Below are 22,524 nucleotides of genomic sequence, written 5' to 3' on the forward strand. Positions count from 1 at the left end.
TCAGTAAAGAATCTTGATGGTAGATGATGGAGCTCCACCTTCTTCCACCTCGTACAGTTCTTTCTTAATCTCCTGCATACTCTGTGTCTTCTAAAGCCCCAGCTGAATGTCTACTCTCGATTAAGCTAACTGAGCTCACGGTGCTTTATTTTCACTTTACATTTAATCAGCATAAGAGGCATATCAACAAATAAGCAATTAGCAACCTTATAGGAGAACCGCAAGGAAAAAGCTTAGCAGAGCTCTATAATTTTGCATTGTAGAATTACATGAAAGGGCTCAAATCTGTCTCTGGATTGTCCTGGGTCTGGGATATGGAAGTTTTTAGGCTTCCACAAGCTTGGAGGGCTCAAGGGTAAGGCTACTGTGAAACACTTGGCACAGTGTCTCATACTTAGCCATAGGCCATGCTGTGGATTTAAAAGGCACAGCAGTACAGAAGTAGAGTGAATACGTGTTTAAGAAGGATGTAGAAGAGAAATTCCTGAAAGTTTGAGTGGTTGAGCTGCACAGTAGAGCTAGAAAAGCTCTGAAAGTTCAGCCGGTCAGGCTGAGCCTGCTTTTAAGAAGCTTTGGCAGGAATTAGAAAATTATTGCATGGGCATGTGAAGGATGAACGTCTGCATCTGGTGTATACATTGCTTGCCCTAACAGTACATCCTGGCCTGCAGACACAACCATCGGGCCTGAAAAGAGAATTGGACTCTCTGGGAAAGAACTCAGCCGCCTCCTGTAACAGTCACCACCATCAGGATCATCCCATATCTGGTCAATCTCTTTGTTAAAAGCCTGGAAGATGAGTTAATGATATGAAATGGTAGCAATAGTTGTTAATCCCTAGGGAAAGGGAGTTAAGGAATAGAGATTTATATGTGGGCTGGTCCAAGCATTAGGCATCTCACTTTTTGGAATGACAGCAGAGCTGGACAAAGTCTGAATCTGAGGCGACCTGCTCAGATCAGCACTCTGGTTGCTGGGGACTGCACAGTTGCTAGTGCAGGAGATTTTGTTCAGGCACTGACGGTATGCTTTCAAATGTTTTTCATGTGTCTTTCCCAGGACTGCTTTGAAAATGTGGAGCCACTTCTCCAGCCAAGTGACAGGAACAGCTATGGGAACCTGCACAACCTGATCTCATTTGGTCCAGTTTTGAGAATGAAGAACAAGTTTCTATATAAACCTGTGGAAGGTGGGCCTCCTGTTTTTTCTTTTCTCTCTCCGTCCCTCTCTTGCAGAAGTTTCTGTTCAACTTTTCGTGCTGTAAGAAAAACAGTACACTTTTAACGACTTTATTGACAGCCAGCTGGTATGACTAGATTATATCCCAACAACTCCTCACCTTTGTTTTGGCCTTCCTAAATCTCAAACATGATGGTTAGTCAGCATCAGACCAGATAGACTTTCAGACAAAAGACACAGCCAAACACATCCTCTGCAGGAACTGAATCTTTAGGAGGAGGAGACGGGAGGAAAAAAAAGGCAGTGCGTCCTCTAGCTGAAAAGACTTTTTCCTACGTGTTGCAGTATTTTGGTGAAACATATTGACTGAGGATTAGGCATGTCGTTAAAGTAACTGTGAGAGATATTCACTTAACTCTCTCCTTCAAGTGGCTGGGTTTTAGATGAGATGAGGTGGGAGGAGTCAAGGTATAGGGACCTCCTTTTCAATATTTTTTTCTTAGCTTTGCAGCTTTTAAAATGAACAGCAATGCAATAATTTTTTGTACTGAGCTTAGGGAAGAGTCCCCATATTTAGAGGTAGTTACCTCGTACAGCAAGGAAATAACAACCACAGGCAACTGGACAAAAATCTGACTTAAGAACAGTAGGTGCAGAATGAGGTTGGTCGTGAGTCAGGAGTTGTTTCTTCTTTATTTCCGTTCATAGGCGAAATATAGCAGCTGGTTAATGTTAATTAGATGTTGTCCAGCTATTAGAAAGGAGTGATGTTGGACCTTGTACATCATAAGCATGAGACACTTCTTAAATCCACTGGCAGCATTCCTGAGAGTCACCTGACTTCTTGCATCTTTACTTTTTTTGTGAAAAGAATATTTACTGCTGGGATCTTACAGTAAAGAAGGTAGTGTATTTGGAAAGGCACTGCCCGTTCAGACTACTCAATGGAAAGAAATTTAGCCATACCTGCTCGGCGTGCTATAAAGATGAATAGGAGTTTAACATTTTCTTCTTCTTCCTCCCTCTCTTAACACTATTCACTGCTTGATTACTTATTTCTTTATTTCCAGGTCCTGATTCTGCCATGCTGGTACCCGTTCTGCTGGGATCCCTTACTGGCTTTGCTGTCTTGGGCAGTGCTTTCATAAGCCTTTGGCTGCATCATAGACAGAAAAACAAAAACACTCGCTATCCACAACTTGGAGAAATCCATGGCCTGTGAACTACGAGCAGCTGGCAGGTCCTGCAGATTCCACGCGACTGCTACAATGATCAGAAAAGCAACTGATTTTGCTTTGCACACTATATTGCTTTTGTAGAGCTTCTGCTGACCCAGGGAGCAAGATGTTCTATCTCTGCTTCAAGCATGTCTCTCCTTCCTTTCTTTCCTTCTGCGTGAGCAAGTCCACAAACTGCAGAGTAGAGAAAGAACTGTTGTAGTGGTGCAGCTACAAGGGAGAGCAGAGCTTAAAATGCAGTATGTGCAAGCGCCAGCACGCAGCCTGTTCACAGAAATGGGAAAGCAGACAGGAAACCAGGGTGCAAAGAGCCCCATAAAATAAAGCACTAGACTACAGCTGTATCATCAAGGAGAATAGATTGTTAGGAAAAATTATGAAACCAGGTTTATTGATTGGGAATGTGAACAGCATCCAAGAGCTCCAGAGATCCAGCTTTTCTCACGTCTAAGGAGACGAGTCCCTTTATCCTTTTTGCTTTATTCATGTTACTGTTTTCTCACTTTCAGTGGAAGCAAGTTTCCATTAACTGCCTGTTGGTAAAATCCATGTAGTTGTAGAAAGTTAAGAATGCGAAAGCGATGTCCATAAGGCTAAATTTGAGAGCACATAAAAAGAACTCGCCACATTCAACTTCTAGGTCCAGTTTCTTTACTGTTGTTGCCAGAATGTAGGCAGGAAGGGGGCCATTGCCAGAGCACCTCATGTCAAATGCAACAGAGAAGTAGCGTGCACTCCTACCTGGATCAGTCTTCCTCGAAGAATGTCTTCAGATCAGATATCTAGCTAAAAACTCAAGGTCAAGACTCAATGACAATTATTTTTCAGAAATAATAATATTTGTATTGCAGTAGCGCTGAGGAAACCAGCACCACGACGTAAAAAGCCGCACTACTTTTTTCATGAAAATGCCCCTGAAGCGCAGTTCCATTTGAAGTACAGCAGCTTCTTAGAAACACAAATGCCAGCACTTTGTAGTTCTGAAGGAGTATGACGTGGTGCCCAAGTACAGCCGCAGGTGGAGTGCGGTGCGACATCCTGGATACCATGGCTGACATGATGGGGGCCATGTCTGGGGGAGAGGGGGGGGGCAGCAGCCGCTTTTCAGCAAGTTGTCAGCAATCGCCTTGGCCATTTATCTCTGCGGGCAGGTCAGGACCTCAAGGGGATTGGCAACAGTCTTTTGGAGTAGAGTAATCGAGAAACTCAGGGAAGGGGTGTTCAGCATTTGTCTTGCAGTGAGGGGTGACACAAGCATCAGAGTCATTGGGGCAGGGGTGGTCAAAACCACATGTTTGGCTGTGCCAGCAAGAGCCAGGCTTGTCTAGAGCAATATTCATTCTTTCAAGGCAGAGACTGTTGAAGGGTGTCAATGTATGGGTGTCAGGGAACTGCCATGTGGCTTTTCAAGAGTTTTCTCTTTGTCCACCTTCCTACGTGCATGATGTCAGCTTTTGGGTTCCTGATGGGGAGCAATTTGAGGAAGTTGCTTTTCACACCATCGCTAGGCAGGTGTCAGGTGAAATGGTCGTATCCATCCAGTTAATGGACAGTTTCCAGCAGAGATGGGACAGAAGAGCCTCTGCTACAGGCTGACCTTTCAGTCCTGTGACAAGGCACTGAGCTGCCAGGAGGTGGCAGAGATGCAGCTGCTCTTTCGGAAGGAAATAAACCAACGCTTGCGTGTAACTCTTCGCTAGAGCGTTGTCTGTTGTTCTCAGGTGCTCGAGCAGCAGCTGCGCTTGTTGCCAGTGTGGCAAATGTGGCCTACAACTTGTTGCACCTAACGCTGTGGCTTACTGCAGTGCCTTTTAGAAAGGCGGTTGTAGACTTCAAGTAGCTGCGCACGTTCCAAATGTGGAAATTCCTGTTAGGGAAGTCCGAGCACCTTCCTGTTCTGCGTGTGTGTAATGAAACCTCATTTGAAAAAGTGGAGCCTTTCTTTACTAGGGTTCTGTGGGACTGGACTGATCTCCTTACTCGTGCCAATTCACTTTTCCTGTCCTGGCTTGCGTTTGCCCCGTGCCTTGGACTGGCGGCGATGCACGAGGGAGGCTTGTACCCTTTCCAAAGGGTTGTGGGCAGCTGGGGCGCTGGGAGCTCTCAGCACAGGCGCTCGGTCCCTGCGGGAGGACGGTGCGTGCTGGGCTGCCCGTGCCAGGGCTGCACCCGCCGGGGCCCAGCCCCCTGCACCCGCGGGCTATTTTGAGTCGCTAATGCCGACGGCAGTCACGAGCGGCAATGCCATCGCCGGGTTCCACAGGATACTGGCGGATCCCCGCAGGCAGCCGCGCCCCGGCGGTGCGTTCATAGCTCCAGCAGGTGTAACCGGCCCGGGATGTCGCTATTTCTGCTACCGAGCGTTACGGGCGCGGGGAGCGGCGGCCGCTGCCGACGGCGCGGCGGGAGCGCCCCCGGCGCCGCCCGGACGGCGCCCGCTTCGGGGCGAGGCGCGAGGCTGCGGCGGGCGCGGGGCGCGTGCCCCCTCCCGCGGGCGGTGCGCGGGCGTTTCGCGGGGGCAGCCGGCGCGCGCGGGGGGCGCCAACGGTCGCGGGGCTCTGTGAGGGGGCGCGCGACCGCCTGAGGGTAAGCAGAGCGGGACCCGCCGGGGGTCGGGGCGGGGGCCGGCGCCGCCTGTGGAGGGTCCGCGGTCGCTTCGGGGCGGGGGAGCGGGCGGGGATCGGCCATCGCCTTCGTGGGGAGGGTCCGCGGTCGCCTCGGGACGGGGGAGCGGGCGGGGGTCGGCCATCGCCTTCGCGGAGGGAGTCGCGATCGCCTCGGGGCGGGCGGGCACTGGCGCCGTCGGGGAAGGGTCCGCGATCGCCTCGGGGCGGGCGGGCACCGGCGCCGTCGGGGAAGGGTCCGCGATCGCCTCGGGGTGGGCGGGCACCGGCGCCGTCGGGGAAGGGTCCGCGATCGCCTCGGGGCGGGCGGGCAGGGGTCGGCCATCGCTTTCGAGGGGTCTGCGAGCGCCGTGGGGAGGGCTGGGGCTCAGACGCCGTCCCGGGGAGGCGCGGTCGGCTATCGCCGCATGGGGTACGGCGGGACCAGCGCCCGTCGGGAGCGGCCAGGAGCCCGGAGCAGCGGAGAGCCCTTCGCAGTCGTCCCTGCAGGAAGCACCGAAGCACCAATTGAGTGAGAAAAGCCGATCTCGGAGGGTTTTTCCGGGGCAGGGGGTAGGGGGCAGGGGGTAGGGGGCAGGGGTAGGGAAGACGGCCGGGGGTCGGGCGGTGCTGTGGAGAGCTCCCCCCGGGGATCGGGCGGTGCTGTGGAGAGCTCCCTCCGGGGGTCGGGCGGTGCTGTGGAGAGCTCCCTCCGGGGGTCGGGCGGTGCTGTGGAGAGCTCCTTCCGGGGAGCAGCGCCCCTCTCGGTCCTGACCGTGTCCGTCTGCCTCGGCAACAGCTGGTGGAGCAGGCAGAGGCATCCATCGTGTGGCACTGCGAGGCAAGAGCGAGTGAGAAGAGGAGCAGAGGAAGCCCAGGAGACTGAAATGGAGGACAGAACGGCACTCTGGGCAAAGGGACGTCCCTGTAATCAGGGCTGTGGCCACTCAAGGGTGTCGCCAGCACTTTTGGTGCTCTGGCTGGCTTTGAGCTGGGCGACCTCCCTGTAACCAGGGCTCAGGTCTTTGGCCTTTTGCCATGTTGCCCCACAGTTAGGCTGCCTGGAGAGAGTGGCAGCCCTGTAAGGAGGGTTAGAGCCACTGTCTCCACACCCAAGGGGAAAGTAGAGCTCCTGAAGAGGGGGTGGTGTGCTGCAGCCAGGCCAGCCAGCTCATAACTCAGGTGCAGGTGGGATCCTCGGGCTCTGTGGGGCTTGTTGGGAGTGCCGAGCTGAGGGGGACCACCCTGTAAGTAGGGTTGTGCGTATCCCCTGCGCTCAGTGGGAGGTTCTTGGAGGGGGACCCCCTGTAATCAGGCGGGTATCTCTGGCCCCGGCCTTTCAGAGGCATGGGGCCAGGGTGTGTGGGGCTGGGCGTGCTCTGCCCTAGGCCTCTTTGTCTTTGCTCTCAGCCCCAGGAGCAGCTTGGGAGAAAGAGAGCCACCAGGGAACATGGGAGGAAGGGGCCTTCTCTGGGTATTGGGTTGTGCTTGCAAGCGGGGCCCGGCTCCTGCCCAGGCAGCCCTGTCGCTGAGAGGCCATTTTATCACCTTGAGCTGGGCCACTGCCCCAGAAGCAGGGCTGGGGCCTCTGCTTTTTTGCCTCCCCCCGGGCTGCTGGGTACCATGGCGGTAAGAAAGTTGGGTCTAAGGTGGCTGAGCCTGGGGGGGTAGGGGGTAGGAGGGGGGAAGGGTGGCTGGGGGCTGGGGAGTGCTGTGGGAACCTCCCTCCGGGGGCTGGCATTCCTTTCTCCTCCGGGCGGAGGAGCTGGTGCTTGCTTGCTTGTGCTTGCTTGACTGTGCCCTCCTTCCTTGGCAGCAGCTCCTGGAGAAGAAACACAAGGCACATTGAGGAACTGTGGGGCAAGAGCGAGTGAGAGGAGGAGTGGTAGGCTGAAAAGGGGGAGAGAGAAAGGTGCTCTAGGCAAAGGGACTTCCCTGGCACCGGGGCTGTGCTCATGCAAAAGCATCATGGGCACCTTTGTGCCCTGGCTGGCTTTGAGCTGGGTCACCTGCCTGTAACCAGGGCTCAGGTCTTTGGCCTTTTGCCATGTTGCCCCACGGTTTGGCTGCCCAGAGAGAGTGGTGACCCTGTAAGGAGGGTGAGGGAGAGTGCACCCGAGGGAGAAATGGAGCTCTCTGGCCCCCTCCTCCTCCCCTGGTGGCTTTCTGCCTGCTGGCTGCCTGGCCAGCATGTGCCCTCAGAGTCGGGGTGCGTTGCAGGTTTGCCCCTTGGCCACCTGTGAAGCCCCTCAGCGTGTTGAGGCCCTTCAGGCCTCCACGCAGCCCGGGGGGTATGTCTGCGGCTCCCCTCTCCAGCTCGGCGGTAGGGATGGCTCTCCAGACAGGGGCTGCACGGAGCTCGCGCTCTCTTCTGGGACGTTCTGTTTGTCCCTGTCTGTGTCTGTGTCCGTGTTTGTGTCCGTGTTTGCGTCTGTGTGAGTGTGCGAGTGAATGAGCTTCTTGTTTAGGCCCCCATTAAAATTACTGCAGCGTACTTAGCTTGAACCTCCCAGGAGGGAAAGAGGGTTCTGTGCAGCCATGGGGGGATCCCCTCTGAGCCCGCCAGTGGAGGGAGAGTCCGGGCTCGCCCCTCCTTTCTAAGGATGGAGCTAAGCCGCTTAGTCGTAGAGTGCAGGCAACGCGACCCGCCTGTAGCCAGGGCCTGGGTCTCTGCCTGCGCGGCTGCCCGTCCTGCTGGCGACCCGCCAGCGTGACAGCCCCGTACTCGGGGCGCGTGTCACGAGCCGTGGAGCCCTCTCTGTCCCCAGGAGCAGCCCTCCCCCTCTGTAAGCAGGGCTGGGGGCGCTGCTTTAGCCAGCCGACAGGAACGAGCCCTCCCTCGCCCTTTTGCGGGTGCAGGTTGAGGAAGCGCTGTGCCGGAGGGCGCAGTCGCGCCTTTGGCGCTGCTTTTGGCGGGGGTGACCTCCCCGCCGTTGGGGTCGAGGTCGCTCCCTGGGCTCCCGAAGAGGTGGTGGTGTGCTGCAGCCAGGCTGGCCGGCCCGTAGCTCGGGCGCAGGCGGGAGTCTCGGGCTCCGCGGGGCCTGGTTGGGAGTGCCGAGCCGAGGGGGACCGCCCTGTAAGTAGGGCTGTGTGTCCCCCCTGCCCTCGGCGGGAGGTTCTTGGAGGGGGACCCCCTGTAATCAGGTGGGTATCTCTGGCCCCGGCCTTTCAAGGGCAAAAATTTGGAAGTTATGTCTTCTTAACATAGAATTGGAACGCCTTCTAAAACACAGGAAACGGCGATGAGCCACAAGTACCTCCCCCAGATTCATAGAAACCTCCCTAAAAGCACCAAGGATGCTCTTGTGTGACTGCATTCCTGGTGACAGGGAGGTCTCTTTTCCTGGAGTGCCTTTCTCTTTCCTTTTTTTCAGCCCACTGCTCCTCCTCTCACTCGCTCTTGCCCCACAGTTCCACACACAATTGATGCCTCTTCTTTCTTTCTTCACCAGGAGAGGTTGCCAAGGGAGGACGGCGCAGTCAAACGCCAGCTCCTCCGCCTGGAGAACCGGGGGATGCCAGCCCTCGGAAGGACCTCCCCGCGGTGGTGTCCGGCCTCCGGCCGCCCTTCCCCCCTCCGCCCCCTACCCCCCCAGGCTCAGCCATCTTAGGCGCCGTGTGGTGCCCCGGAGCCTGGGTGCTTTAAAAAGCAGAGGCCCCGGTCCTGCTTCTGGGGTGGTGGCTCAGTTCAATGCACTTCCCAGTGCCGGGGCTGCCTGGGCAGGACCTGGGCCCTGCTGGCGGGCACCCGGAGTGGGCCCCTTCCCCCCAACATTTTGCCTTCCCCGGTGGGTTTCTTTCTCCCAAGCTGCTCCTGAGGCTGAGAGCAGAGGGAGGGGGGACCAGGGCACGGCAGGGCAGGGCAGGTCAGAGCATAGGTTTAGGGTGGCGAGCACCCCTTGCAGGCCCCAGACAGCAGCCACTTTCCAACCAGCTGCTCCGCATCGAAGTGGCAGCTTCTCCCAAGTGATGAGGAACCCACCTCAGGAAGTTCTTCTGCCCAAGCCCCCAAAACCTCTCGGGAAAGGACTGCTGCCAATTCACCTGCCTTCAGGGCAGAAACAGCAGAGCACTCTTGATAGTGCTCAGCTGGCAGTCTGTGTGGGGTGTGGGGTGGCCGCCCTGCTAGCAGGCTGTGGGTCACGGTGCCCCCGAATTGGAGAGAAGGAGCCTCCGAGGGCCTTTGGGACCAGGGCTGCCCTGTAAGTCGGGGCCCGGCCAGTGCCCTGGAGTCCCGGGCGCTTTGCGGTCCAGGCGGCGGCTGGAGCCCCCTGTAAGCAGGGGCGCAGCCTCTTTGGCCACCGCCGCTTTGCATGCCCAGCTGCATTTGCCCAGGGCGCCCGCCTCCAAGCCCAGCTCCAGCGCCGGCCAGAACTCCACAGGCTGCAGTGGTGGTGCCCGGGGAGCACAGGAGCACCAGGTTGGTGAGAAAAGACAATCTGTGAGGGTTTTTTCGGGGGAGGAGGGGGGGGAGGGAGGGGCGGGAGCGGTTAGGGGGTAGATGCGGGAGGACGGCCGGGGTCGGGCGGTGCTGTGGAGAGCTCCCTCCGGGGGCCAGCCTGGCGCTCCTCTGTCCTCTAGGCGGAGGAGTGGGGGCTTCTCGGCCCTGATCGCGTCCTCCTGCCTTTGCAGCAGCTGCTGGTGGAGAAGAAAGAAGAGGCATCCATCGTGTGTGGAAGGAACTGCCAGGCAAGAGCCAGGGAGAGGAGGAGCGGCAGTCGACTGAAGAAGGGGCAAAAGAAAGGCACTCCTGGGCAGGGGATCTCCCTGTCTTGGGCGCTGTAGCATCCCTGGCCCTTTGGGGAGGTTTTCTGGGCCCCTGGAGCAGGTACTCGGCTCATTGCATTTCCCGAGATTTTTAGAAGCTGGTCTGATTCTACGTTAAGATGACAGGACTTCCCCAATTTGTCTCAAAACTACTTTTTGTACCTTGATGTTGCTGCACCAGCTGTGGTGGGAGGGCTCTGCAGACACCCAAAGCGTCCTTTGAGGCTGTGCGCGTGCACTGGGGAAAGAGTACTTGGGATCAGCGATTTTGAGGTGGTTTCCCCTGTTCTGAAAGCTTCTCTCCCAGCACCTGCACAGTGGAGGAAGCTGCTGGACCTCAGCCTCTGGAAGGACATTTTCCTCCTTTCTGTCCCCACCCTTTTCCCAGCTGTTCGGTGCTGGGGGTACCCAATAAAATGCTTTCTCCAACAGTGTATTAGTGTGTTAGCTACTTTCTTGCACAAGCGTGCTTTAACTGATGCCAACAAAATTGCACCGCACATGCCACTTTAACCTGCGGCAACCACTGGAATTGCTGCCATGTGTGTTGGTTCTGGCTGGTTGCAAGGGGAATCTCAGGGAAATCAGGTGGCAGTTTCCAGAGATGAGTTGGGTGTAGGGCAATGTTGCTGCAGGAGCGATTTCTGTCGGTAAAGCTTTGGTCTGAGCTGTAGCTGGCAGGGCACTAGTTCAGGGCAAGGGGATGGACGTGTGAGCAGGTAGGGGCAGAGCTGCGGTTGCACATGTTGTGCAATGGGACTGGTGTGCAGAGCAAATTGGGGCTGGGTTTTTGAGAGCGTGCAAGGCCCCAGGATCCCTGACCATCGCAGCCTCCATCTTTCTGCCTCTCAAGGCTGAGGAGGGCCACTACAGCATTCCCATTTGCTTCAGAGAAGCACCACAAGCTTGTGCCTTAGGAAATTCAAAAGAAAGGGTCACAATTGCAAATTACTGACTTTGAGTGCCACTTCCACAATTAAGGTGTTCTTTGGGGTGGACTGGGGTAAAACTACTCCCCGGTCTGGGGCAAAAGCAGGAAAGGTTCCTTTCAAGAAATACAAGTTGCTGTTGTGAACAAAGATGTAAACAATCAGCAAGACTGCCTCACTTCTTAACCTTCTATTTTAATGCCATTAAAATTGAGACAGGCCCTGCAAGGGGCCTGGGCTAATTGTCAGGAAATGCAGCACACCTGTGCTCTGTGGAGGCAGAGAAGCAGCAGCAGTTGCCACTCTGCAGCCATGGAGTGTTTTCCTCCACTCCCTCACCTTCTCCTGAACTGTCTACAATAAAGCTTGAGCATTTCAGTAAGGTTTTGTCCTGCCTGTGCCTGACCATGAGGGAAGGGAGCCCCATTGTGCTTATCCTCAGCTCTGAAGTCATGTTGGCAGGTGAGTGCTGGCAAGTGGGAGTGGAGGTGGCCAGGGGCGCTACCTGGGCCAGGAGCATCACACTTGGTGGGCGACAATTAAGGAGCGGGCAGGGACTCGGTTACAATCACGTGTCAGACTCTAAGGCCTTTTTTTTTTTTTTTTTTTTTCCCTAAAGGCTGCAGAGCCTGGCTGGCTTTTTTCCTTTTTCTTTTCCTTCTTTCCCTAAAGCCTTGCAGTTGTGAGTGATGGGCCGCTGCCAGAGCACCTCATGTTAAATGCAACAGAGAAGTAGCTTGCACTCCCACCTGGGTCAGTCTTCCTCTATGAATTTCTTCAGATCTGATATCTAGCTAAAACTTTCAGGGCAAGACTCATTGACAATTACCCGTCAGAAATACTAATTATTATTTGTATTGCAATAGCCCTGAGGAGACCAGCACCATATTGTATTTGATATTGACTTACCTACAGAGGTAGTCGCTGTGTGAAGTCGTTAACGACACATATACACAAGATCCAGACGACTGTCATTAAACCCTTTCTACAGCTGGGGAGTCAAGGCATAAAGCAACTACAAGCATGCATGCTGTTACCAGTGCTCACGTGGTAATGGTTGAACTGCTCAGACCAGCTCTTCAGTGTTCTCTTTTTCCTTCGATGCCCCTTGCAGGCATTCAATGGCATACTTTATCCCTGAGGTAACCACTCTGGCTCACCACATTTGTTGTATTTCTGTTTAAGTGTTTTCTCGGGTTCATGTACTCATGGTTGCCAGATGCTAGTCCTGGGGTCTTCTCCGTCCTTTATCTTTTTGGACAAAGCAGGGAGTGTTTTGGAGTGTTTTCCACTTTTTCATCCAGCTCACATACACAGTGCTGCACAGGAGCCCTGTGGAGTTCTCTCTGCGCGAGGCCTTCCTTTCCTTTAAGTGTCAGTCTGCCTCACTCTCACCCAGCATATACCGATGCCTCAGGTGGGGAATCCCGTCTTCAGCACAGTGCAATTGCTAAAGGACTCTCGCATTGCGCTGTTTTTCACGCTGAAAGACTACATTTCAGCATTTGCCCACCCAGTGCTCAATACGAGAGAGAAGGACAGGCTTATGGAAACGTAGACAAGTACCGAGCCTGGCCCAGCTCTGCACGGTAGCCTGGTGTGAGTGCTTGGAATTAAGTAATGCAGCTCCTCTGCATACCAAATGAGAGTGACACTTGGGATCCACCTCTTGGCAGTAAGTAACATGGCTCATCTCAGGTAACTCCCTACCTCCCTATGCAAGTCTGAAGCAGGAAGAGCTCCTTGATTCTTCTCTGATACTGCCTGAGCAGGAGGCAGCCAGCCAGCCTGGCTGCCTTTTCTGTCATGTCTTCGGAGAGAGACCGGCAACTGGGCAGCTTAACTGTCTTTAATAAGGAGGATTTTGAAGAAGACTGGATTAAAGTGGCCAGCGGAGGCTTTGGGCACGTGTACCAAGTCAAGCACAAGAGGTGGCGAACAGTTTATGCAGTGAAATGTTCACCATACCTGCTGCAGGACTCCAGCGTGGAGAGGTAACTGCGCGGTCTCTTCTAGCTCAGCAGTTCAAACTGTCAGTCAGAGCCATCTGTGGCGATTCGGTGCTAAAACCCTGAAGGAAATGTTTACATGGCTGCTTCTCCCTGCTGCTTCTCCCTGGGAAGTAAAGCTTTTGGTACCCAAAGGGAGTGGAAAAAACACTAGTGATCTGGAGTGAGTGCTCTCTCTCTTTCTCGCTCTCTCTCTCTGTGCAAGTGGGAAAGGAACACTTACTCAGAACAATTAGTGTTGAAATCTGGAGGCTGAAGTAGGCATCTGAAACTAAACATGGGCACGTTTAGCAGCCTGGTTACTTATCTGCAGCTTTCACTGGACATTTGGGCTAATGGGTATCTATTAAACGAAATTAGTCACTAAAATCAGCAGGTTGAAAGCTGAGGGACAGAGAATTTCCAGCTGTTTTTCCGAGTCTGCAAAGATCTCTGCTGCCTCGCTTGTCTTACCCTCCAGACGTGCTCTTTTCTCTTGACGATGGACCTGCACCTTCAGTCGCCTTCTTGCTCTGTCTCTCACCTGCAGAGGCTCTGCTGCTGACTACCTTGGGTCTGGAAATAAACCAAAGCCAGGCAGGTATAGGCAGCCGCTGCCAATACCACATACAATACAGGCAGGCCTGCTGAAAAAAACAGCTGAGTTAACAAAGTTAGTAATTCTAAAATCTTATTCCGTTTGAGTTGGAAGGATCCTGCCTGCTTAAAAATCACATACTCGTATGACTTTTCTTTTCATGTTAACTGACAACAATTGAGATGGCTCGATTTGAGCAGTGACTGTCCTCTTCAGTTTGCACTGCTTATGCTCTTCGGATGTTACATTTGCATTTCATTCTCTTTGGGGGGGGGGAGTCAAGTTAATCAGTTTTAGTTCTGCATCTATCAATTCTAGTAAATATAACCATATGCCTTTCATGGATTCTCTGAACTCCTAGTATACACTCCAGAAGAAAGCTTGAATATGAACAGAAATGTTCATTGATTTGATTTGATTTGATTTGATTTGATTTTAAACCTGTGTCTGCAATCACCAGGATTTGGAAAAACTAAATCTGAATATCTGGGAAAAATATCTAACAGTACATGTGGCCTTAATAGTTACTGTACTGGTCTCCTAGGGACTGAAAGTTATACTATTTTGTCTTTAAACCAACTTTGCACTCCAACGTAGTGTTATAAAAGACTTTCCTACCCCTTACATATGTCCAAACAGCCTCGAGGCTGCTCTGACTTGTATTTTACTTTTCAGTAACCCCTGTGAGTTCTGGATTACAAGGCAAGACCGGGCTCTGCGGCACTATGGCTGTGCCAAAAATCCTTCCTTGCCCTGGGGGCTGTAAGCAGGGCCAGCATCGGCCCTGTAGCCCTGTGCAGCTGCGGGTATTGTTCAGTGGCTATTTCTGCTTGCTCTGGAAGGTGTTTGTGAGAGGCAGAGCTTCGGTGTGCAGTTTGCCTAGCGCACGCAGACCCACAGAGAACCTCTTGGGGTGCACGGCATACGAATCTGTCTTGAGCCTTCTCACGCGTGCTACAAAGCGGTTCTGTTTGTCTGTCAGCACTAAGTACGAGCCCAAACGCAAACCCGAAAGCTTCCAGGCCACACAGGGGCTTGAAAAAAAAAGCGCAGTTGTCTGGCAAGGGGGGCAAAGGAGGCAACAGTTTCAGAGGAGCGTTTAAAAGTCGTTAGCGCTCCTGTCTGCGAGCTTGCAAAAACAATGCGTCTCGTCAGGAGCTATGAACGAAGACAATGGGGCGGTGACTTCCATCTGCTCACGTTCTTGATGCGTGACCAACTGCTTTGCACTGTTCATTCGAAGTGATGGGGCAAATTGACAGTGAGTTTATTAACCTTGGATGGTTTTGCTTGTCAGGAGAAAACGGGAGACGGGTTTTGTGGGATGATGGAACACATCCCTGTGGGTACGTGAAAGCAAGGAGGGCAGGTGCGTAATGACTGCCACCGAATCTGTGTATCACCTAAGAGAAGGAAAGAGAGTAGCTGAAGGTGCCTCACGCCCCAACTTCTGTCAGCTGCAGAGGCTCATAGTTCGCAGGTCTGTTGAGGCTGAGGAGAGAAAACAAGAGTCACAAGGAACCCGCAGAAAAAGAAAATACACCCGCAGATGCAGTCGCAGTATTTTCCAGAGGGCTGAAACATTCAAATTCTTAGACGGGAATCGCTCTGGGGCTCTTGCTTTTCTCCCTGACAAGCCTCATTTCTTGGGGCTCCCGCTGCTTGTTCAGTATCCGGCTTCTTGCTGTACCTGCTCGTGTATCCGTGCTAATGGTGCAAATGCCTCCTCCTGGGCTAACCTCGCTCTCTCTGTTACTCCCCACAATGCTGGTCTGCCCCAGGACTCAGGCGAAGCTTCCGTGCAGGTCAGCTCTCGCCAGCCCCTGGGGTGCCTGGGAGGGAGGCAGACAGGGACTGTGCCCGGTGATTCTGCCCCAGGAAGGGAACCAGAAATCACAGGAGTCGCTTCTTTCTCCACGCCCATCATTTTCCTGCGAGGGGGAAGAATCAATCTGCAACCCTCTGTGCTGCAGGCTGCAACTGTCTTCCTGCGTTAAGCCTTTCTTCCACAGCAGGAAAGACAATACCTGACATTCTGCAATATAGGGGTACCTTTTACTGTCGGGAGCCTGCTAGAGGAAGTCTGGCAGAAGGATTTGCTTAGATGAACTATGTTTAGAGCTATTAGTGGCCTGGCATAATGTTGCTGCAAGCTCAGATTCATTCCCAGGGTGTGCTTTTTAAATGTAGTTTTGGCACTGTACTGCTTGGCTGCTGTCAGCGTGCTCTGGGCACCCCAACTCGTTCAGCAAGTTGGGAAATGTAAAGATTTAATGAAATGGGTCTGCCAAAACTGGCAACAATGGACAGACGTGTCTAGACTCCCTCTGGGACCGGATTCAGCGTGATCAGGGACAGAAAGCTTCAGGCAAAGGCATAGGTATAGCTATGGCCGAGGCATGCCTCTGGCCGTGCAAGCCTCTGCGTAATGGAGCTCAGCAGCTTAGTGTGTCGGTGGACCCTGGCTGCCCGCAGGCAGTGTGCGGGCTGTCACTGAGGCCACCCTGTGGACATGCGGTGTACGAAAAAGGCATGGTTCGCCATGCTGTGCCTGCTCCTGACCTCATGCTTTCAGGGAAGCATCACATGGGAATTTCACTACAGTGTGAAAATAAGCACGTGGACCGGGCTTTCTGTGATCGCCGAAGGTCTCCTAAGAGCTGGACTAAGATGGACGTTTTGATCTCTTTGTCTAGTAGCCTGGTGGTTGAATTTGCCCAAGCCATCCTCGCTTCATTTTGAAAAAGTCCTAACACCTCGTATGTTAGTTCTTAGTTTGCAAAAGATCATGATGTGGTTGCATTCTCACCAAGTCAAGGGGCAAACGGGAATGAATCTTTTTGGGGTAGGCAGGGTTGCTTGGAAAGGCTGAATATTTCTAAGCTACTATATGGTAACTTAGCCTGCGAATCCGCTGATACCATTTCTTGGTTCCACTTTTATCTTTTTTATTTTTCCAGGACCAATATGAACTGTTTAATGGAAGAGGCAACCAAGATGGAGAAAATCAAATTCCAGCACATTGTCACTGTCTATGGCATCTGCAACAGCCCTCTGGGGATAGTGATGGAATATATGGCGAGAGGGTCCTTGGAGAAAATTCTTCCCACCCACAAAATGTCATGGCAGCTCAAATTCCGGGTTATCCATGAGATGGCCTTGGCTATGAATTTTCTGCATAGCATGACACCTCCTTTGCTGCACTTAGATCTAAAACCAGGGAACATTCTCCTGGATGGAAATATGCATGTCAAGGTATGAGCTTAATGCTGTGTTTGTAGGGACAGCGTATTTGTCAAGTAAGACAAAGGTTATTTTTGCCAAATGAGTCCAGAATCTGAATAAGATAGCTTCTTCAGGAGCACTCAATGCAAGATTGACCAGTGGGGCTTGTAAGAAGCAGCTGCTGAACAAATGACATGGTATTCTCAAGAGCATATGGGTAATGTGTGCCAGAACTGGCAACTTAAGGCTCCAACTTAGGAGGAAATGCTGATCTCCTCGACTGGACGGTTAAAAGCACTGACTACAATTTTAGTAGGGTTTTATGAAGTTTCAGCTGCTAGGCACCTCCTCGTATCCCTGGTCGTGGAGGATGGAGGTATCTCCCAGCTAACATAAGGAAGGGTGAGATAGTGAGCATTAGGGGGATGCTCTCATTTTTTCTGTTTACAGATCTCAGACTTTGGGCTATCAAAATGGATGGAGCAGTCTAGCCGAATGCAGTATATTGAAAGCTCTGCTTTGAGAGGCACTTTGAGCTACATCCCCCCCGAGATGTTTCTCCAGAACAGCAAGCCCCCAGGAATCAAATATGATGTGTACAGGTAAGGGCTGCCTTTCCGTTCAGGGCTCACGCAGGCTTGCCACCTAGCTCGTACACAGAGCAAGGGAGACCGGCACATGGGCTCATTTTGTTTATATTCTGGCGCTCTGCCTTGCTTAATGTCCTTGGTGGGGAACACGCTGTGAGTGACGTGTGATACTCCAACCTCAGTGGTGGAGAGTGAGGAGGAGCGGGATTCTCTGTGGATAACCATCCACCTCTTACCAGACACACCTCTGTGCAGCACCAATCCCGTGTGAGCTGCAGACTCTATTGCCTTAGGCCCCATCACACCCTGTTAGGTTGCTGGAAGCTGTTATAGAAAAGGAGTAAGATCAGAGCACGGAACAGATGGTGGCTGCTCTTTCATGGCAGTCGCTGCTTACGTGTACTTTGATTTTAAAACAACTGTAATATTGCTTGCCTACTTTGGTGTTCAGCTTCATTTTGGTCAGTAACAGGTGGAGAAAAGATTTCAACTTTACTTCTTTCCTTTTGGCCGAAGTGCTTTGCAGCCCACTTACACAAGCTACATACGTACATTCTGGAAACTGCTCAGCTCCTTAGCCACTGCACTATACAGTAACCCAAGGCAAGAGGCAAAGGAGGGTTTGCATGGCCACAGGAACTTGCAGTAGCCAAGTGCTCTAAAACCCAATGTGAATAAAGTGGGGGGAAAAAAAAGGCACTGGGAGCCTGACTTTCACAGGAAATGCTCTAAGTCCCTCATTCCCTACACCAACCCCTTCGCTGAGGCATCAGAGATGGACACGATGATTCATAATATCTTGTCCTTTTGGGTTGAGGGATGGAAGCCTTCCATCCCGAAGAACTTCTTTCCTAACTTTCCCATTTCTCAAGAAGATGAAAGCAATAAGTGAATTTTATGTTCGTGTACATATGGGAGTGATTGCTCATGATCTCTCGTTGTCTGCAGCTTTGGAATTGTCATTTGGGAGGTACTTATGCAGAAGAAACCTTATGCAGGTAAATATGAACACTTCTTATATGCTCTGCACTTATTAAATGTTTGTTACAGCCGTCTTCACAGAGTAAAAGCCCAATGCTTGTTGCTTTTTTTCAGGAGCCAACATGATGGCCATTATAGTCAAGGTTGCAGCAGGAAAGAGGCCCTGCCTAGAACCCATCAGTGATGACTGGCCAGGGGAATGCCAGCAGATGGTCGACTTGATGAAGAGGTGTTGGGACCAAGACCCTAAGCAAAGGCCAAGCTTTACAGGTGTAGTAGCTGATTGTGATATGGGTTAGTCAAGGGTCAGCTGCATGGGTTAAGGAGTAGGGGATAAGCTTGTGTACAACTCTCTGCCAGTTAAATCACCTGCTACCTTGAAAATGGGGGTACCCAGTTGTCGTCAACACACCCTCTCTCTCCTTCTTTCCTTCCTCCCCATGTGGAGGATATACGGGAGACTTCCACAACCTTGGGTACTGGCTGGGTTCTGAACATTTGGGTAGCCTGCACAGCTAACAGTCTTTTTGCTCTGGTAGATATCCCTGTAGAAACAGACATGCTGCTGTCACTGATACAAAGCCTTGTAGTAGATCCAGAGAATGAGCGCCTTGTTAGGAAGATGTCCCACAAGCCTGCCATCTCTGGGAACCAGCAGGTGAGGAAGGCTTCCCAGGACCACTCAGGAAATTCCGCTGAGTCCTTTCCCTGTTCTTACTAGTTCTTGAGAACGTGTTTCTTCTCATCGCTGTTTATCATCAGACGACAAGGGCACCTCAGCAACCTTTGTGCAGTGTGTTTGCATAGGTTGTACATCTGTAATTCATTCATGGGGAGAGGCAACTTGAAAAATAAATTTTGCAAGCTGGCCAGTGTTCTAACTGACAGTCTGAGAAGAAGAGCCTTCTTTCTGCCTGCTCAGATAAAGGGAGTCTATCACGTAGGCCTCAGTCATTAAAAGAAGCTTAAGGAGATACAGGATCACGGGGGTGCTGCTCGTGGCACTGCCATTTGTGCTCAGATGACAATTTTCCAGCTCCACGGAACTGAGGACGTTCCAGTTTAAACAATTCTCATAGAAGGGGGGAAAAAAAAAGTTTTAAATGCCCGTGTTTCTCTGACTAAGAAAAAAAAATCAGGTTTCAGGATAGTCGCAATTTTCGCCCGGCTACTGGAGTGTAATTGTGCCTAGAAGTCAGCTTCGCACAGGGAGAAGTAACAGTTGAGAATTATTGCTATTTTGAGGTTTTGCCGAGTTGTGCAGTCATCAAAAAACAAAATGCCTGAGTGTAGAGGATGGAGGAGGTGGGGGTGTTTGGGTTCCCTACACAACAAAGCAAATTACTAGCTGGGATGCTGCCATGGCCACGCGCTGCAATAAGGAAGGAGAATATATGTATGTTCAGGAGCAAATGAGTAAGAGAAGGAAACATCTCATTGATATCCAGAGATAATTTTCAGGCTCCCACATTCCTGTTAGTGTCATGATTTGCTCTGCTGAGTTTTGGATGCAATAACAGGATTGGATAAAAACCACTCCAGTAATAATACAAAATCCTAGAGCAGTAGCAAAAAACAACTCTGTGCAAACATTACAGAATGCAAATAAGCATTTTGTCTTACGGCTTTTTCTTTTTCCCTTCCTGAAAATGAGAGTGACAAAGAAGAGTTCGCCTTCCCCCAAGACACCAGAAGCAATGGTAAGTAGGGGACTTTATGATTCAAAAATAAAGAAGCGGAAACCTACGAAAAATAGCCTATTTCCTCGCTCTCCAGTGATAAGGATGTGGCTCAAGAAAGTTTTCCACGTGGGTGACTTCTTTTTAAGTTAAGGAAAACTAAGCATACAGGAAATAGCAGATATAGTTCCTATGAGGGAGAGGCCAAATGTCCCACTGCTTTCTAAGGGACTGCATGTAGCCGTCTTGCCTCGTTTCATATTCCCTGTCTCTCAAAGGACTTTTATTTCATTTTGTACTATGAAGATTCACATGCTCTCCCTCCCATCTTGTGCACACCAAGCTTTTTCACTTGGTCTCACTTTCTTTCTCCTGTTTTGTTTCCCTTGCCTTTAGAAACCGATAATCGGGAGGTTTGTATCGCGCCTTCTTACAGTGAGGTTGAAAGTCCAGAGGACATCCTGCCTGAGGAAATCTGTAGAGTCCACGAAAACGGCCTCACGTTGCTTCACCTCATGGTGATCCAGGGAAACGTGGAAAAAGTGCGGTTTCTCCTGAGCTGTAAAGCCAATGTGAACAGCCAGGTAGTCTGTGGCTACACCCCACTCATTATGGCTGTTCAGAAGAGGTCCCCAGAGATCTGCTCGGTTCTGATAGAGCATGATGCAGACACCAATATGCCTGATGATGACGGTTGGACACCTCTTCACTTTGCTGCTCAGAACGGGGACGACAGAATTGTACGCCTCTTGCTGGACCACCAGGCACGGGTAAATGCTCAAGAGCATGACGGGTGGACCCCTCTGCACTTGGCGTCACAGAACAACTTTGAGAATGTGGCCCGAGTACTGCTATCTCGCCAGGCGGACTCCAACACCCAGGAGGTCGATGGGAAAACTGCCCTCCATGTGGCAGCTTGCTTTGGACACGTCAGCTTGGTGAAACTGCTTGCCAGTCAAGGAGCGGACCTGGAGAAAAAGCAGAAGAACCATAGAACCCCACTTCATGTTGCTGTGGAGAGGGGGAAGTTCAGGGTAGTCCATTATTTGCTGAAGAACGGGACCTCTGTCAACAGCCTGGATCAAAATCATTATAGTGCTCTGCACCTGGCTGTGGTGAGGGGGAAGTATCTCATCTGTGAGAAACTCATCAAATACGGAGCTAACGTGGAGCTACGGACAGACAAAGGTTGGACTCCCCTGCACCTGGCTTCTTTCAAAGGACACGTTGAAATCATCCACCTGCTAAAAGGCAGCCATGCCAAACTGAATGCCAAAGGAAGCATGGACTGGACGCCACTTCACCTGGCTACTCGCTACAGCGATGAGCCGGTAGTCTGTGAGCTGTTGAGATGCGGAGCAGATCCCAACATCGCTGAGAAGTCAGAGTGGACCCCCCTCCATTTTGCAGTCCAGCGAGGCTCCTTTTTGACTGTCATCAATCTTCTGGAGTGCAAGGCAGATGTCAATGCTAAGAACAAAATGGGTTGGACCCCCTTGCACCTTGCTGTCCTCAAGGGAAATATGGCCATAATAAAGACCTTGATTAAAGCCGGTGCTCTGCTTGATGTGGAAGATATCACTGGCTGTACAGCCCTCCAGTTGGCAATTAGACATCAGAGAGAAAACGTCATTACGCTGCTTCAAGGCAGGGACTCGTTGATGAATAAATCGGGGAATAGGACTCTGGTGAATGACGCGAAGATTTCAAGACCCAAATTTGTTCCAGGAAGGACAGATTTGTAGATTCCTTAAGTTTGGCATTTATGACTCGAGTGTTCCAATATCAGGTGCTACGCCTTAAACCAGCATATCCTGTTGCTTGGCGATTACTGGAAAATACTTTTCTTTTTTTCTTAATGGAAGTTTCTAAGCATGAACACTAAAAGAGTAAAAGAAAATGGAGCTGCAGAAGGAAGCCAACAAGTTGTTTTCCAATCTGACCAAGCTTGTAGAACGTTTTGGCTTGGTGATGCTGGCTTTAGGCAATGCTTTCCTGTTTTAATACTTACTGTGAAGGGATGGAAATGGATATATGTACTCCCTTTTCCCATCTGCAACGCTGCAACTGTGCACAGCAACCCATATATAAGTGTCTTCTGCATAGTTTATTGCTTTTATTCCATATTTTCCCATAGAGTAGATTGGTGTAAAATGGCCTTGCCACAGGTGGGAATTGAATCATGAGATTCTCACCTGCTGCTGGAAGTAGACACTAAGCATATGGTACAGCAGTGTGTCAGATTTTCTGACATCTCATTTTTGTAACAAGAATAAAATAAAACAAAGAAGGAAGGAAAATCACTAGTAGAAAGTATTTAAATGGATACAACACAGAGAAAAGAAATTCCAGAATAATTCCACTCCGTCCCTTCAAAAAAAAAGAGCCAAGAGCTTTTTTCCTAAGCATTCAAAGTACTTATTGACCGCCTCCACACTTCAGACTTTAAACGCTGAGGCTGTCGTTAGAACGATGGCTCTAAGGATAAGTCAAAAAGCGTGTGCAGTTCTGAATCCCGTTCCCTGCCATGAAGGCTAGCAATAACCTCCAGTCTCAACTTTAAATGCTGCTGTGGGAGTTTCATAGGCTGATTGAAAGAGTTCCTACTTAGAAAAGCAGTATCTAATTTGGGTTACTCCAAATTTTCATAGCTTTTTTTTTTTTTTTTTTTTTTCTTTAAGAGCACTGAGCAGCTGCGAAAGTCAGTAGGTATTCACTCTGTGGACATGGACAGGTGGGGCTTATAA

The 22,524-nt window shown here is 51.3% G+C and overlaps 1 protein-coding gene across 1 annotated transcript; it reads left to right on the forward strand.

The window, feature by feature from the left end:
* Nucleotides 1-12,522: 12,522 nt before the first annotated feature.
* On the forward strand, nt 12,523-21,522 carry ANKK1 (ankyrin repeat and kinase domain containing 1; the record flags this gene model as incomplete). The annotated part of the gene is made up of 8 exons (XM_082493907.1): nt 12,523-12,710; nt 16,263-16,557; nt 16,978-17,129; nt 18,066-18,115; nt 18,213-18,368; nt 18,638-18,756; nt 19,753-19,798; nt 20,174-21,522. 8 exons carry the CDS (start codon nt 12,523-12,525, stop codon nt 21,520-21,522), a joined length of 2,355 nt encoding a protein of 784 aa, XP_082350033.1.
* Between the last annotated feature and the right edge of the window lie 1,002 nt (nt 21,523-22,524).

This window comes from Vanellus vanellus (genome assembly GCF_965231255.1).
Source record: "Vanellus vanellus genome assembly, chromosome: 21".
Taxonomy (NCBI): Eukaryota; Metazoa; Chordata; class Aves; order Charadriiformes; family Charadriidae; genus Vanellus; species Vanellus vanellus.